Source organism: Acipenser ruthenus, chromosome 6, assembly GCF_902713425.1.
Source record: "Acipenser ruthenus chromosome 6, fAciRut3.2 maternal haplotype, whole genome shotgun sequence".
Taxonomy (NCBI): Eukaryota; Metazoa; Chordata; class Actinopteri; order Acipenseriformes; family Acipenseridae; genus Acipenser; species Acipenser ruthenus.
This window is the reverse complement of record NC_081194.1, coordinates 17114009-17128607: the sequence shown is the minus strand read 5'-3', so window position 1 is coordinate 17128607 and position 14599 is coordinate 17114009. Positions and strand designations below refer to the sequence as shown.

General features: G+C 36.0%; 1 protein-coding gene across 7 annotated transcripts in view; it reads right to left on the bottom strand.

The window, feature by feature from the left end:
• The window catches only part of LOC117411386 (receptor-type tyrosine-protein phosphatase kappa), a 158552-nt gene extending 146548 nt beyond the window's left edge, over positions 1-12004 (bottom strand). For 6 of the 7 annotated variants that reach the window (XM_034018818.3, XM_034018819.3, XM_034018822.3 and 3 more), the window contains exon 1: positions 11757-12004. In XM_034018818.3, the coding sequence (XP_033874709.3) occupies positions 11757-11829 (73 nt within the window). In that variant the 5' untranslated portion in view covers positions 11830-12004. The remainder of the gene's footprint in view (positions 1-11756) is intronic. The other variant, XM_034018824.3, reaches the window with a different exon arrangement.
• Positions 12005-14599: the final 2595 nt, after the last annotated feature.

Genomic DNA, 14599 nt, shown 5'->3' with positions numbered 1-14599 from the left:
ATTATTTGTTGAGATACCCAAATCGGATTTAGTTACCCTCAACAGGATTCTTCTTTATAACCTTCACCTTTTCTACAGACACCGTCAATGCCCATAATACAAAAAAATGTCTGTTCAGCTCCTGTGTTAACTTGACCCCAAAGTTCAGCTGGATAAAAAAAAAAAAAAAAAAAAAAAAAACTCAATTTGTTGCACATTAAGGTAACATTTAAGAATTTCAATGCCTAACAGAAAGAACACATCTATACTGCTACAAATTATATATATATAAGCAGAAAGCAAATATATAAAATACTAAATATCTCGCTAGCAAGGTTGTTACTAGTTACTAAAACCCACACTTCTAAATTAAACTGCTTCAGTTTTATTTGCAAAAAAAACTGAATTCACAGCTGGAGTCTTGTCTATTAACCGTCCAATTCCCTGATGTACTTCAGAAAACTTGTGCCCATGTTTAAAACAAAGTGTATGCCTATGTTGTTAAGAGGACAGTTGGGAGTTTTAAAAAGCTGGAAAACGAGAAATAAAATGTGTTTTTCTAGCCAGAGGAAGAACCAATTCCAAGTGTATTTTAAAAGCTGAGAACTCCATCCATTGGTATACTTCCTGAAAAACTGTGCTTTAAAATGTGACCATAACATTTGACATTGGTTCATTTTTCATTTTGCCATTTATGAATTTGGTCCAATGTAGTATATTACTTCTACAGCTATTTAGTTATTATAATTTAGTATTTCTTTATATTGAAAATGTGTTTGTTTGTTTTTTGTTATATTTTAAAGATATAAAGTGCAAAAGTTTTCAGATATAATTATAAAATTTGCTGTTGCTCAGACTGTTCATATTCCATGAAGATGAATGTGTTTTTTTTACTTTAGTTTTGCTTTCTAGTTGGGCAAATTAAGATTTTACTTAATGTCAGCATGTAACCCTTGGTATGTGCAGGTTCTACAGACACTCAGCTTTTCAAAAAGGTCTCACACTATGCTTTAAATGGATACATTAACTCACATAAGCTAATACCCTGCCAATCACTTTTCAAAAAAAGTAAAAATGCTAGATTCTAGTTCCTGCGGTGTGTGACTACCACCAATAACTTTACATATTTTAAGTAGGAGATCAGTAAATTACATTTATGAGGACATTTCTAAAGAAATTAATTTTCAAGTGGATTTTTAAACTTTCATACCCACACTCTAATTTGAATGTGTCACATTCAGCTTAGGTCAGTGTGGGTATACTTGATCATATAGAATGAAATCATTATTTAGTAATCTGCAGAGCAACAGCTTTTTAGAAATGTATAACACTATACTTTTAGTAGATATTTGGTCCGATACATGCTCTAAGGTGAAGTCATCTCAGTCGGCCCTCAAAATGTTAGAATTCTCAGTCTGCAAACAGTTAAATCAAAGCAATACTACTTCCTCATTCCAAAAAAAACATACCAGAAGAAAGGCAGTAATGGTGGTTTCCAGATAGTCCAACAGTAAGTTGAAAATAAAAACACTCCCTGATGTAGGCTGGCAGATATGCCCAAGACTAGTGCTGCACAAAACGATTATTCAGATAAGATCTCCACAGGTGACAGGCATTTTTTGGGCTAAATTACCCATTCCAAATTAAACAGGTGATGAAACAGCTGCTTGGATTTGTAATGATTGTTGCTTTTCTAAGGCTCTGTGAAGAACAGCAATCCACACAAATAGAAGCAGCTGTTTCTTCAGTTGGTATAGTAAATTAGTCCAGTTAACACCAATGACCCTACCCAAGACTGTGGAAAAACTAAAGTGTAGTGCAATACTACAGTAATAAATTCCTACTTTAGAAACTAATGGGTTTCACTGAAAATCATAGAACGGTCAAGTGGGAATGGATGTTCAACTACATTTGCTTTGTTGCAAATACATTGTGCTTTCAGGTTTCATTATGTATGATGTCAGTATTGTACAGCATAGCATAGGTTCACTATTGATTTTGCCAACAAACCAGAGTAGACCAAAATGAACCCATGTCCAATTGAGATAAATTGCGCTATAACAACATTCTTTATTAAGAGTATCAGAAACTCCGGGTATACGAAGGCAACCTATTTGTATGTCACAAGTTATACATCTCAAGAAAAGCATATTCAATTGTATTGAAGCTTGGTCTGGACATACTTTAGCTACTAGAGCATCAGAATCTGGGCATCTACCCATCTGTATGTCAAACTTATTTTTTACATGCGGGTAAAGTGGATAAAGGTTACAATAGCTATAAATGTTGAATTAACAGCCGTAGCAGGGGATGTGCTAGTCCAGGGCCGCTGCATATTTAGGTCTGCAGCCCCGTTCACATTTGTGGTTTTTTAAAGGCACCTATGCGCTTTCACATATGTGCAGCATTCCATCTAAGCTTTTTAGATACTGAGAAACTTGCCGTTTTGACTGAGAAAGGGTATATTTTTGTTGCATTATACAATTTTGAAACAATATTCCAACACAAGTATCTCAACAACTTTACAGTTTACTTTAAAATTTAAACAAGACATTTATTGTGGCTCTGCCTCTGATTTTGAATCATCCTCTGATCCTATGCAGCCCTGTCGGTTGTTATAGCTGCATGCTTAACTGGTGGCCTGCATAATATTGCTTTATACTACTGCATAAATACACTGGCATCTGCACTGCCTTCAATTGTAACCATCTTTAGGGCTAATAATTGTTCAATCCTTGGGAATACCAAATTCCGTTTTTCAAAAATGGCCAATTCCATTTGTTCCCAATTTTTATCAACATATTATTTAAATATGGCATTTTAACAGAAATATAATGTTGGTAGTTAAAAAAAGTAAATTTAATAAACATTACCACAATTCCATTTTTTTTTTCAATCAGACTCTTGTTGCTGTAATAGTAAGTAAAGCACCTGAAGACACTTCAAACCTGTCAACTATACATGCCAACAGCCCCTATATGGTTGGGACAGTCCCGATTTCCTAGCAAATGTCTCGTGTCCCGAAACATAGGAAGAAAGTCCCGATATTTACCCACAGAAAAAAAAACCCCAAACGCTGTGCTCTTTGTGCGGCTGACATCTGCAAAGGTTTGACCTAGCAAAGGTCAACCTAAAGTGAAAAATCACCCTGGGTTCAACTTAGACGCTACCATCATGTGTAGCACCTTGTTGGACTTGTAATGAATAGGGATTGAGAGAAATACCAGGCGCACCTAACTCACTTTTGGGAAGTTGTCAGATGAGAGGCAAGTGATGAGTTTTATTCAAATTTCACAAAATTTGGAATACTAACATTTTAGGACCCGCATCCCCTACAGGGTTGGGCTGAAGTTGGAATAAAACCACTTACCGTTTGTATGGCAACATGCCAAAAGGGAGTAGGTGCTCCTGGTATTTGTTTCTTGTAAGCCTTATTCATTACGAGTTGAATGAGGTGCTACACATAATGGTAGCGTCCAAGTTGAGCCCAGGGTGATTCTTCTGGTCAGTCACTTTTTCACTTTAGGTTGATCTTTGCCAGGTCACAGTTCAAAACAGGGGAAAACAATGATTACGATTTCTGAACTCAGCGGGCCCAAAAACCTCCAGGTGAATTTTTCCAGCAAAATCTGAGACGGTCAGGCAACAGTTCTGGTTGGTTGGTATGGAATGACCCTTAAGTAAACTGAAGCCTCATTCAACACTGAACTTGAAAACCGGAAGCAGTTTTATTAAACAGGTATGGTTACGTAAATTTAAAGGAAAGTTGCCTCTTAATGTTAATATATGGTATATGTATTGATTTGGTAATTATCAAACAAACAAAAAGCCTTGCATGTTTTTGCCCCCCCCCCCCCAAACAGATTCCTACAATCCCAGCTACTGAGCTACATAATCTAATTGATAATGTGATACAAAAAGGCTGCCCCAGGTGTGCTTTGCGTTCATATATATATATATATGTAAAAGGCCCACCCTGGTCCCGGATTGCAGGCCCTGGGCCACATCGAAACGGTATCTTAAATCTAGGCCAGCCCTGGGCCGTCTTTTCTTTTTTGGAGCATTCATATATGAGAAAAGGCAGCCCTGGGCTGCCTTAAATCGCAAGTGTGAATGGGGTCTTAGAAAGCGAATATTACCTGTGTATCAAAACGGGGGATCTTCACATTCAGGTTATATATTCAGGTTTGAATGCCACTGCACACACCAGTCTGTCTCATTGTCAGATTCATTCAACAGAAACAAACACATTTCAACTCATTAAGGAGCAACTTAAAGAACAGAGAATTTCTGGCAAGAGACACAGCAACCTGCCAAATCCATTTATATTATGTTTCTGTTAATTACTAAAAACAAACTGGTAAACGTAAAGTTTGGACCTTAAATGACTTTACACAAACAAGTAGCCTACACCTGGACTAGAAAGAGGATTTTAAATGTATCAAAACTGTTGATCAAAGAAAATGCTCAGCAAATAGTTCCATATTAAACACTTTAGTAAAAAAATGATTCCTTACTAGATTTGTAAGAGTTTTATTAAAAATCCATAACGCTGAAGAAAATTCTAAACATTGTCAACATTGACTTGTATTAGGCGTCTTCCTGAACTTATGAAAAAAACATTGCCAAGGCTACAAAACTGGTATGTACAAAGCACACTCGTTTTACAATAACTCAATGCACTGGTACCAAATCTTTCTCCCCAGTGCACTTAATTTAAACAATTAAACATTCTGTGGCTCTGCATTTACTCATACAACCAGGCATTTAAAGTATGGAGTGGATGGATAAAACAGACTACCTGCCCTATCAGACAGCCTAGTAACTGTGCAGCTTGCAAGTCATAATTACAGAACTGGTAAGCATTTGAAAAGAAAGAGAAATTGCTGATGAACTCCTGAATCTGCAGAAGCAGGGCATCTTTTGTTTTTTGTGATCAATGAAAACAACTACAGTAACAGCATGTTTCATAATCAATGAAAACTGTTCTTTTACTCATGAGTTTTCAATACAGTGAGGAGTCAATATCTACCCATCATTTTGAAGCTGTAGACCCCATTATAGTCTGGCAATGAAGGGTCTGTATTGTCCTCATGTCAATAAACACCACTTAGTTGGCTGAATGAGGCACCATCCATGCTGAACACAGCTTACTATGATTTAGGTACAGCCATTTCTTTATCTGTGCGTATAATGTTAGTGGATGTTACTGTGGGATTTTTTTCAAGACACTCAATGGCCGAGGTTGGACAAACTGTCCCGAAAAAAGTATTATTCTGTTTTAAAGGGAATCAATACCAGATCCCCCCTGTGCTGTGCAGTTCATGTTGGATTAAGCAAAGGGGGGGATACCTCTTGTACACATCCTCCACTCTGCTCCACTCCTTGTGATTCCCACTCCGCTCCCAACAATAGGCACGCTCTGCTCACATGGTATTAAAAAAGATATATATTAATAAGTAAATAAACTAGCTGTTATTCCCCCCCCCCCCCATCGTTTTGCCGATTGCAAATGAAAAGACGTAATGTACATTCAGAAAGTAATACTATTTAATCGTCCTTATTATAAAATCGCATACCTTGACCCAAGTAAAAAAATAAATAAATAAATAAATAAAAAATTATGACCAGCAAAAAAAAAGCAGCCAAAGTGCTCAGAGAAGTTATCTAATTCAATTTGAAGACGCTTTACTGAAAAAATGCGTACATTTCAAACTTTGCATATGATTCGTATCAAATTAGCTTTATACAGGGCTTGTTTGTATCCAAATCTCTCATAGGCTGCTCAAAGCAACCCACGAACATGTGAGTGAGTCAACGGGGCTGACGAACCACCCTGTACTAGTGTATGAACTATCCTTGAGTGCAGAAAATAACCGTGTTCACAGTACTTTATTGGTGCATATCCGTAGAACTGCAAGAACAATAACCGCAGACATATGGACACACACGGATGACGTTTCCCACATTTTTATATGGCACAAATACAGATCCAGAATCAGGTGAATATATTATAATGAATTATAAAGTGCCACGTCAAATCACATTGAATATAAAAGAAATACGTTTTTTTTTGTTTGTTTTGTTTTTTACATGCAATTCTCAAGTCTGCGAAACATAAAAAGTGCCTAATTGTGGTTTGAAACTGGAAAATGAGTGGTTACCATGCACAGACATGATGGAAGGGGGAGGGTGCTATTTATTTATTTTTTTGGCAGAGTTGAGCTTGTTTTGGTTGTTACCCGCACAAGAAATACAATAGGCCTTGAGGGTAAGTTATTTACACAAATTGTTTCCTTTGTTGAAAGAGATTTGTCCTGTTTTTTTTTTCCATCAGCATCGCTGTGCCTGTAACAGATTATTGTATATTCATACGTGTTGTGTTACTGCGTGAAAAATAAAAACCTAGAGTTAATGCTATAACATAATGCCCCCCCGTTTTCATTTTATTATTCAATTAAAATGTAAGTTATTTATCTTTAAGTACATGCAGTTACACACCAATTCAAGTTTAATGTTCAAATGTATCATATTGAAAGAAAAAAGCCGCGAACCAAGCTATAGCGTTATACGGACTGTTTTCACAGCTTCAGTCCTCACCGCTCTCTCAGTGGCTTCAGCCCACAGCCCTGACAGCCTCAACTAAGGCATTGTGGGCGTGGCCTATTTCCTGTCAGACTGCATTTTAACATTCCATTTCATAATCAATCGCTGGTTTATACTGAGCAATGGATTCTCACTGTTGTTACAAACTTAACTTATCAACAGCGTATTGTAGTTCACTGTATCGTTTGCCCAGCATGAACAATTGATTCATAATTGGTAGTCTTAAAAGCTTTAAAATAATAGGCATGACTTTTAATAAGCTTTTTTTTTAAACTATTTATTTTTTATTATTATTATTATTGTTATGTCTTGAACTGTGGTGATCATTGTATTTTTTTGTATGTGTACGGGAGTCATCTAGGAGTTTATGTTTTCTCCAATGTGTTTGCATTGTGGGTTTTCTCCAGGTACTCCGGTTTCCTCCCACAGTCCAAAGACCTGCTGTTTAAATTGCTGTGTGTGTGTGTGTGGTGCCCTGCGATGGCATCCTGTCAGGGTGTAGTCCTGCCTTGCATTGCCCTGTGTCTGCCGGGTTAGGCGCCGGCTCACTGTGACCCTCTAAAGGAATAAGCTGTTATGATAATGGATGGATGGATGGGAGTCATCTAAACAGTTTAATTCTTTTATTGTTGTGATTTTTTTACTTTATTTTATTCACAGGCCAAAGCATAGATATGAATGTTCCACTGCCTCCATTAAGCGAGTATGTAAAAAGACATCTGAAGGAAAGTGAATCTGTCATGGTATGGTCAAAATTGACTGAGGAAAGTGCACACTACTACCTGGGCCTATTTCCACACATTGGCTATAGTGCAGAATACCGCAGCATGGGACACAAATTTTACCAGACCTATCCCACAATCAAGCAGGAAGGAAATGAACCGTGGGTATGTCTGTGAACATTTGGCCTGAGTTATTTTGATATAGAGGAATCCAATTTAAATGATTTTTAGTGCATTTTTAAAGTTACTCTCACACTATTGTTTGGTATATTATTAATGTTTTCTGTGTACCTGCAGTCATTCTCTCTGGCAAACTCACAGACACTCCAGCCCCCTGCTCTTCTCTCACAGTGTTTTAATGTATTTCACAGTCTGTCTGTCTTCTGCAAATCCTACAGTGCTCGCATTTGAGATGGAGTGAGAAAAGACTTCTGGAGGTGAAACAGCACTAAAAAAACAGTTTCACTGTTGCAATGGATCACTGCTCAAATAGTGATAAACAGTGATGTCTATGAGAGAAATGTGTCTGAGCTATCCAAGGAATGGGCAAAACCACAGCCCAATGAAAATCATATAAAAATGCTTTTAAAAAAGACACACGAAGGATGTCGAATGTGGTTGTCCACAGTCCCGGTGGAGACATGAAAACAGTCATGGACAAGTGTCCTTGTTCTGAACAGGGAAAGTATGTAAGTATTGCACACAAATAAGAAAACCTATTGCAGCAATGGGTGGTTAAAAGCAGTGTGATAAACTGACATAGAAACAATAGCTTGAGTTATCCATCTTCATTTTGTACATACTTCTTTCAGGTGATATATGACTTCATTTTAAGAACTGGAAAGAAGGAACTGAATGAATTCTCAAAAAAAAAAATCATACAGCTGCTTACTGCTGTTAAGGAGTTGATGAGGGAAGACTCCATTAATATGCAGGTAATCAATAATTTAACCTTTGGCAACTTATTTATTTGTCGTCTGGATAAAGGTGTCTGCAATAATAATATATAACCATGATCAGCCTTGGAGGCTTTGTTTTTAAAGAGTTTAAATATTTTATATCCTGTTTATATTACGCAGTTGCTGACTGAGAATAAGTTGTTATAAGGCATTGATGCAGACAAGATGGTGGTGACAAATCTTGGCAAGATGGCTTCCCAATTAATAGCACTGGCCCCGAAGACTCAATTAAAGCAGATGTGTGTAAGAAAATAAATAAACTGCTGCTTCAATGACCTAGAGAAGAAAGGTAACAAGCTTTGGTTTGAGTTTTGATTCAGTTCTGGAAAACATTGAGGTTGACATTACATTTTCTTTTTTTGGATTTTAATATTGATAGCTATCAAAATAATTATTCAGGTAAATAGATATATTGTGTGACCTCCAAGTCCATAATGTTTTTTTGTTGTTGTTTTGTACTGTATTTTATTTTATTTTTTTTGACATATATGGGTTTCTGAATTTAAAAAATATATATTTCAGGTCCCAGCCCTCCCAACCCCTGTGATTTGTTTTACATGACTATACAGAGGGAACTCCTATGTCATAGGAGACAGTGACCGTCGTAATGGATGGCCAGTCCATGCTAACTGATGATTTGAATCTGGATGCGTCTCTTGCTTTGGGGGCTGTCTGTTTTTTCTTTATATTATATATTTGGTATTGAATATCCAAAGCAGGACAAGGAAGACAATGAGCTTTTTGGAGGCATTTGTCTTCAAACTTAATACTTCAAAGACAGAGCCAATTTGTCTTAAAATACTATATAATGCTGTTTCGGCCTGTGTTTAGAAAATAAACACATAAAGTGATCATTAAGGTTCTGTTCTGAAAGTGCTGCAGAAATGTTTAGTGTTTTAAGTTTGTTTCTACTGGAGTTTACTGGAGAAAATGTGAACGAAGTCTCTAACCCTTTCATTTTAATTAATTAATTTACTTAATTTCAATTTAATTATGTACATATTTTATGTTTGTATTTGCTAAATGGAGCTGCTTTTCTCCAATTAGAGAAAAAAAAAGTTTTGCTGCATTTTTTTTTATTTTAATTCACCTTACACAGAAGTAGTTAGTAGTTTGTGTGTTCTATTTATTACTGCTTTAACTAATAATGAAGATATTTCTATAGCTTACTTACAAAGAATTGTAAAAGGGAATGGTCTATCTACATAGTTAAATGTTACTGTAACAAAAATACATTACATTAATCTTTAATTTCACATCATGATTTTGTAGTAGGAGCAATATAATAAAAATCAAGATGGGAGGGTCTGTACTGCAGACAAAAATATGCATGGGTAAGGAAATGGTTTGAAAGAATCTTTTTGTGGGGGGGGGGGGGGAGAACCTAAAAGGGTTCTTTAAAGAACCATTTAAAAAGGTTCCCTACTACAGTGATGCAAGAACCTTTAATGGTTCTAGATGGAACCTTTTTTTCTTTAAAGAACCAAAAAAGGTTCCCCTATGACATCGGTGCAAAGAACCTTTAATGGTTCTAGATAGAACCTTTTTTTTCTAAGTGTGCAGGTGTGGGGTGTTGCTGGCAAGCAATCTGCTCTCACCATTTCTAAGTGAACTTTATTTAAATTAAATTTAAAATCCAAAAACCTCACGTGGTCTTTCAAGCGTACACTACACAGTTTAACAATAAAGCTGGTTAGACTTTTTAAGCTTCTTCAATGCTTTGTTTAACTTTTATATTCAATCGGTATATATTTAAAATAAATACAATGATTAAAGAATAAAATTGCTGATATTACTCTTTAGTAGTTAGTAGGTTTAAAAAATAAACAAAAAAAACAGATTAATATCCGCAAAAAAAAAAAAAAAAAACAACTTCTAAAACAAGCTGTGTCATTGTTTATTTATTGCACAACCCCAAAAAGGTGTCTGCGGCGTGTTTCAGACTCCACCCTCCGGGTCCCTTTAACAAAAAAGCAAGTCGAGCACACATTGCAGTATGTCAGCACGTAACTCGCTTGAACCTATTCTTTAAGTATACATTAAAAGCATATCTCAATGAAGCTCTATCGCCTTTCAGCCAGATATTCCTGACACAGTTTTAAAGATGAAAGCACTCCCAAGATTGTGTGTATGTATATATATATATATGGAACGGGTTCGTGTCTTGATAAACTGTGACTCTATAGAATTGGTTTTACAGTTTATAAAACGCGTTGTTTTTCTAGAAGACGATCTGAAGATAACAAGGGGCTTGTTAATGGGGTATTAGAAATCCAAACCATCCACTGCATGCTGACAATTACCACCCCATCCCCTTGTCGGCGAAAACTTTAATCAAGGTAGAAATTGAGAACATGTAACGACATGTTTAACATAAAAATAAATAAATAAAAAACGCTTGTTATACTCGATTTACAAGATGTTCAACATGATGTTATTCCTGGCATTTCCAGCTAAGCCATATAAAATGCAACAGGTCTAAATCAGCATTCAACAAATGTTTTATGACAGATTAAAGAATTGTTACAATAATGTAAACTGTATGCTTGAACAAGTTATACATCACTTTGCAAACTTTCAATACACATGTTGCTGTATCAGTAGATTTAACCAAGAAAAAAGTTGTTACATAAAAAGCTCTTAAATTTTGAAAAAAAAAAGGAAATTTAAATCAATCGGGAAGTTTTTTTTTTTTAAGAGCAGTTATATGTGCAGTACAGGTTACACATATTCAAGTAACCAATACATTTGAGAACAGACGATTTCCAAAACGCGCACATATAATTGAGCAAGGTTAAAACTAAAACGACAAATGTAATCCGTGGGTCATTGTTTAAAAGCGATATTATTATTAACTATTATTACTATCCATTTCCTTATACGGTTGAACTGGAATTTACGTAGACATAATTTTCTGTGATGATAATGCATTTCGTAAAAAATAAAGTTAAGGATAGTCTGAAACAAATCTCTCATACATCAAATGAGACAATTATAGAATCTAGAGTTTAACCGGATCATTCTAGAATGGTTTGTAACCATTGTGCAACCAAGCAGACGTGCCCTTTAAAAACACTCCATATGTTTCACATACCATAGGTATGCATATGTAATAAATGAACCTTTGTTGCAACTGCAAAGCACATTTTAATGGCGAATTATTCCTGATAACTACCCTCCAAACGTAAAGTAATACAAGTACTGTTCAAAGCTATACTGAGACTTGGCAAAGTCAACGTGTGTAGTATTATGTTGTACAAATGTAGAACAAAAAATCTTATATTATATATATATATAAAGCACACTTAACTAAGGTGAATAGTTTCTAGACAGTTAATGCAGTAATTATATGCAGAAATCGGGAAATTCACGTTTAACTTTTTTTTTTTTTAAAGAGCAAAACAGCGCACACCTTATCAGAACGCTTCCAACCTATGCTTTTGTAACTTTCTACCCTGCCCAAACGACGCTAGAAAACAACTTCACTTACCTGCGGTAAACTGAGCCACAACTCTCAGATTACATAAAACAATAAGTATAAGAAGTGTAAAGGTCGTATCCATTTTTGCTTCTTGGAGTTTTCAAAGTTTACAAATGAGTTATTCCTGCCGGTTTATGCGCTCCATTCTCACCGCTTTACTCACTCGTTTACTTTGTTTCTCAGTGAGTGTAGAAAAACTATAATGACGTCGACCTCGAGATTCAAACGCTGCTGTTTGTAGCCCATAAAATGCTAAGGTGCTACCATCGCCCCCTGCTGGAATATACTTTCATTTCCATTCATTACTCATTAGGACAGGTTTTTCAGGTAAAGTTACAATTTAACCTAATGCAATGCGAGCATGAGAAGGAGTGGAAAGGTAAGGCAACATACTTTTATGTTGTAAACACTGGGACATCATTACAAAACTAGCTAATGTTTCTACTGGTCTCTGGAGGGTTTCACTTTCATCAGTAAACAACCATCATGGTGGTATCTGGAACTAAGCTTTCGTGGGAGCCAAGCCTTCTTTCTTATCTAGGAAAGATGTCCCATGAATTATAGTTTCAATTTATGGTAGTAAATGTTTTTGCCACGGCGCTGCCTTCAAACCAATAGTCAGAGACAGTCAATTTGCCCCCAGGCTATCAGCTCTCAATTTGAATACCTGTCTGACACCAGAAACTACAGAGGCTACAAACTTTTGCGGTGTGATGTTTTCAGGACTGGTGGGGGAGGGGTATACCTCGCTTGATCATTACCTCATTCCGATAAGTCACTGAAGATTAAAAGTAAATAATAATAAGAAGAAAATAACACCTGGAAGTACCAAAGAAGTCTAAAGTTTTAACATTGAAAATAATAATAATAATAATAATAATAATAATAATAATAATAATAATAATAATAATAATAATATTATTATTATTATTATTATTATTATTATTATTATTATTATTATTATTATTTGAGAGGAACTTCAAAGCAGTTTAGTTCCCAGGCTGTGTGGTCCAGTGGTTAAAGAAAAGGGCTTGTAACCATGAGGTCCCCAGTTCAAATCCTACCTCAGCCACTGACTCATTGTGTGACCGTGAGCAAGTCACTTAATCTCCTTGTGCTCCGTCTTTCGGGTGAGATGTAATTGTAAGTGACTCTCCAGCTGATGCATAGTTCACACACCCTAGTCTCTGTAAGTCGCCTTGGATAAAGACGTCTGCTAAATAAACAAATAATAATAATCGTATAACTATTTTTATAAGGAACACTGACTGTACCTTGCTAAAGAAATGTTATTGTGATGTAATAGGTTACACTGACATACAGGGGTTAGTTAAATAATAGAAACACCTGCCATAACACTGTTAATCAGGTGTAGGGCCACCATGGGAAGCCAGATTGGAAATTATTTAAAATGGCAGCTCTCCAAGATGTTTGAACAGATTGGGAGGGATACATATCCTGGCCTCAATGACTACTGCCTGCAATTATTCAGGTATTGTAAGTATGGGGTTGCAACAAAGTCTGTTTTCCAGAATTGCCTATACAAACTCCTGCCAACCAAACACTTACCAACAGACCCCTGTGAGAATCTGCTGTTTGCTGTCAATGTGATGTGGGGAACTATCCATTCACACAAAAGTGTGTGCTGCTTATTGCAGCTGTTTTAAATATATTTTCTGTTCAGTTCCTCTTTTAACAGTAGGAATTCAATTTACACCTTACCTACACCTTACATAATACATGTTTGCTAACAACATTGACATATTGCTGTGGGCGTGATCCATCTTTTGATGTTTGGTCTAAGGTTACCCCCAACTAACTTTGGTTTGTTATGCTTAATAAACATAAGGACCTGCTGAATCTTTCTAAATGCACTACTGGCATTCTTCCTGTTTCCAAAGGGGATTTCATAGGTTATCTGTTGGACCCCGCCTATCTCTGGGGTTTTATCACCAAGCTCTGGACACTTAAAAGTAAACAATGTTAACTGTACTGCACCCAACAACCACACCTCTCAATTCTCTACTCAGAGCAGCTAACTCCTTCCATATCAGTTAACTCCTTCCAGACACTCCTTGTTTCTCCTCTACTAGATCTCTCTCCCTCTCTCTCTCTCTCTCTCTCTCTCTCTCTCCCTCCTTTCCCCTTTACAAGACTGTAATTTACACTTACATTTGTTTTTCATTCAAGAATGGCAGCCAACTCATTCAACCATGTATGACTTGATCTAAGTTGTGTTTGTACCACTCCTACCACAGTAACCCCCCCCCCCCCCCCCCCCCTCCCCCAACACCTTTAAGTGTCATCATGCTGTGAGAGAGCTTAGAGGCTGAAATATAAATACAATGACTAATAATTAGTGACTCATTTTGTTTTTAGTCATGACATATTAGTGGTTGACTATTATTAATAAAAATGCAAATAAGGAAAGGCACACCTGCATACAACTAATTTTATTTAAATGCTCTGCGGTAAGCATAGTTGGTCTAAATCAGAGACACTCTGTGAACTAGAAATAATGCTGAATGTTATTCCTCCCCGCCCCCTTGTAACTGACGCTGGGATATTTCCTCTGCCTTTGCTTTACAAAGCAATATACTCTGTGTGTGTGTGTGTGTGTGTGTGTCTATATATATATATATATATGTATATATGTATATGTATATATATATATATATAACATATATATATATATATATATATATATATATATATATATATATATATATATATATATATATATATGCAAGAAGAAAGAAACCCACACAACATTCCTAATTACTAATACTTTCAATAAATTAATTAATTATCTGTAATGGAAGAGTTTATATTAGGAAGGAAGTTGTAACAAA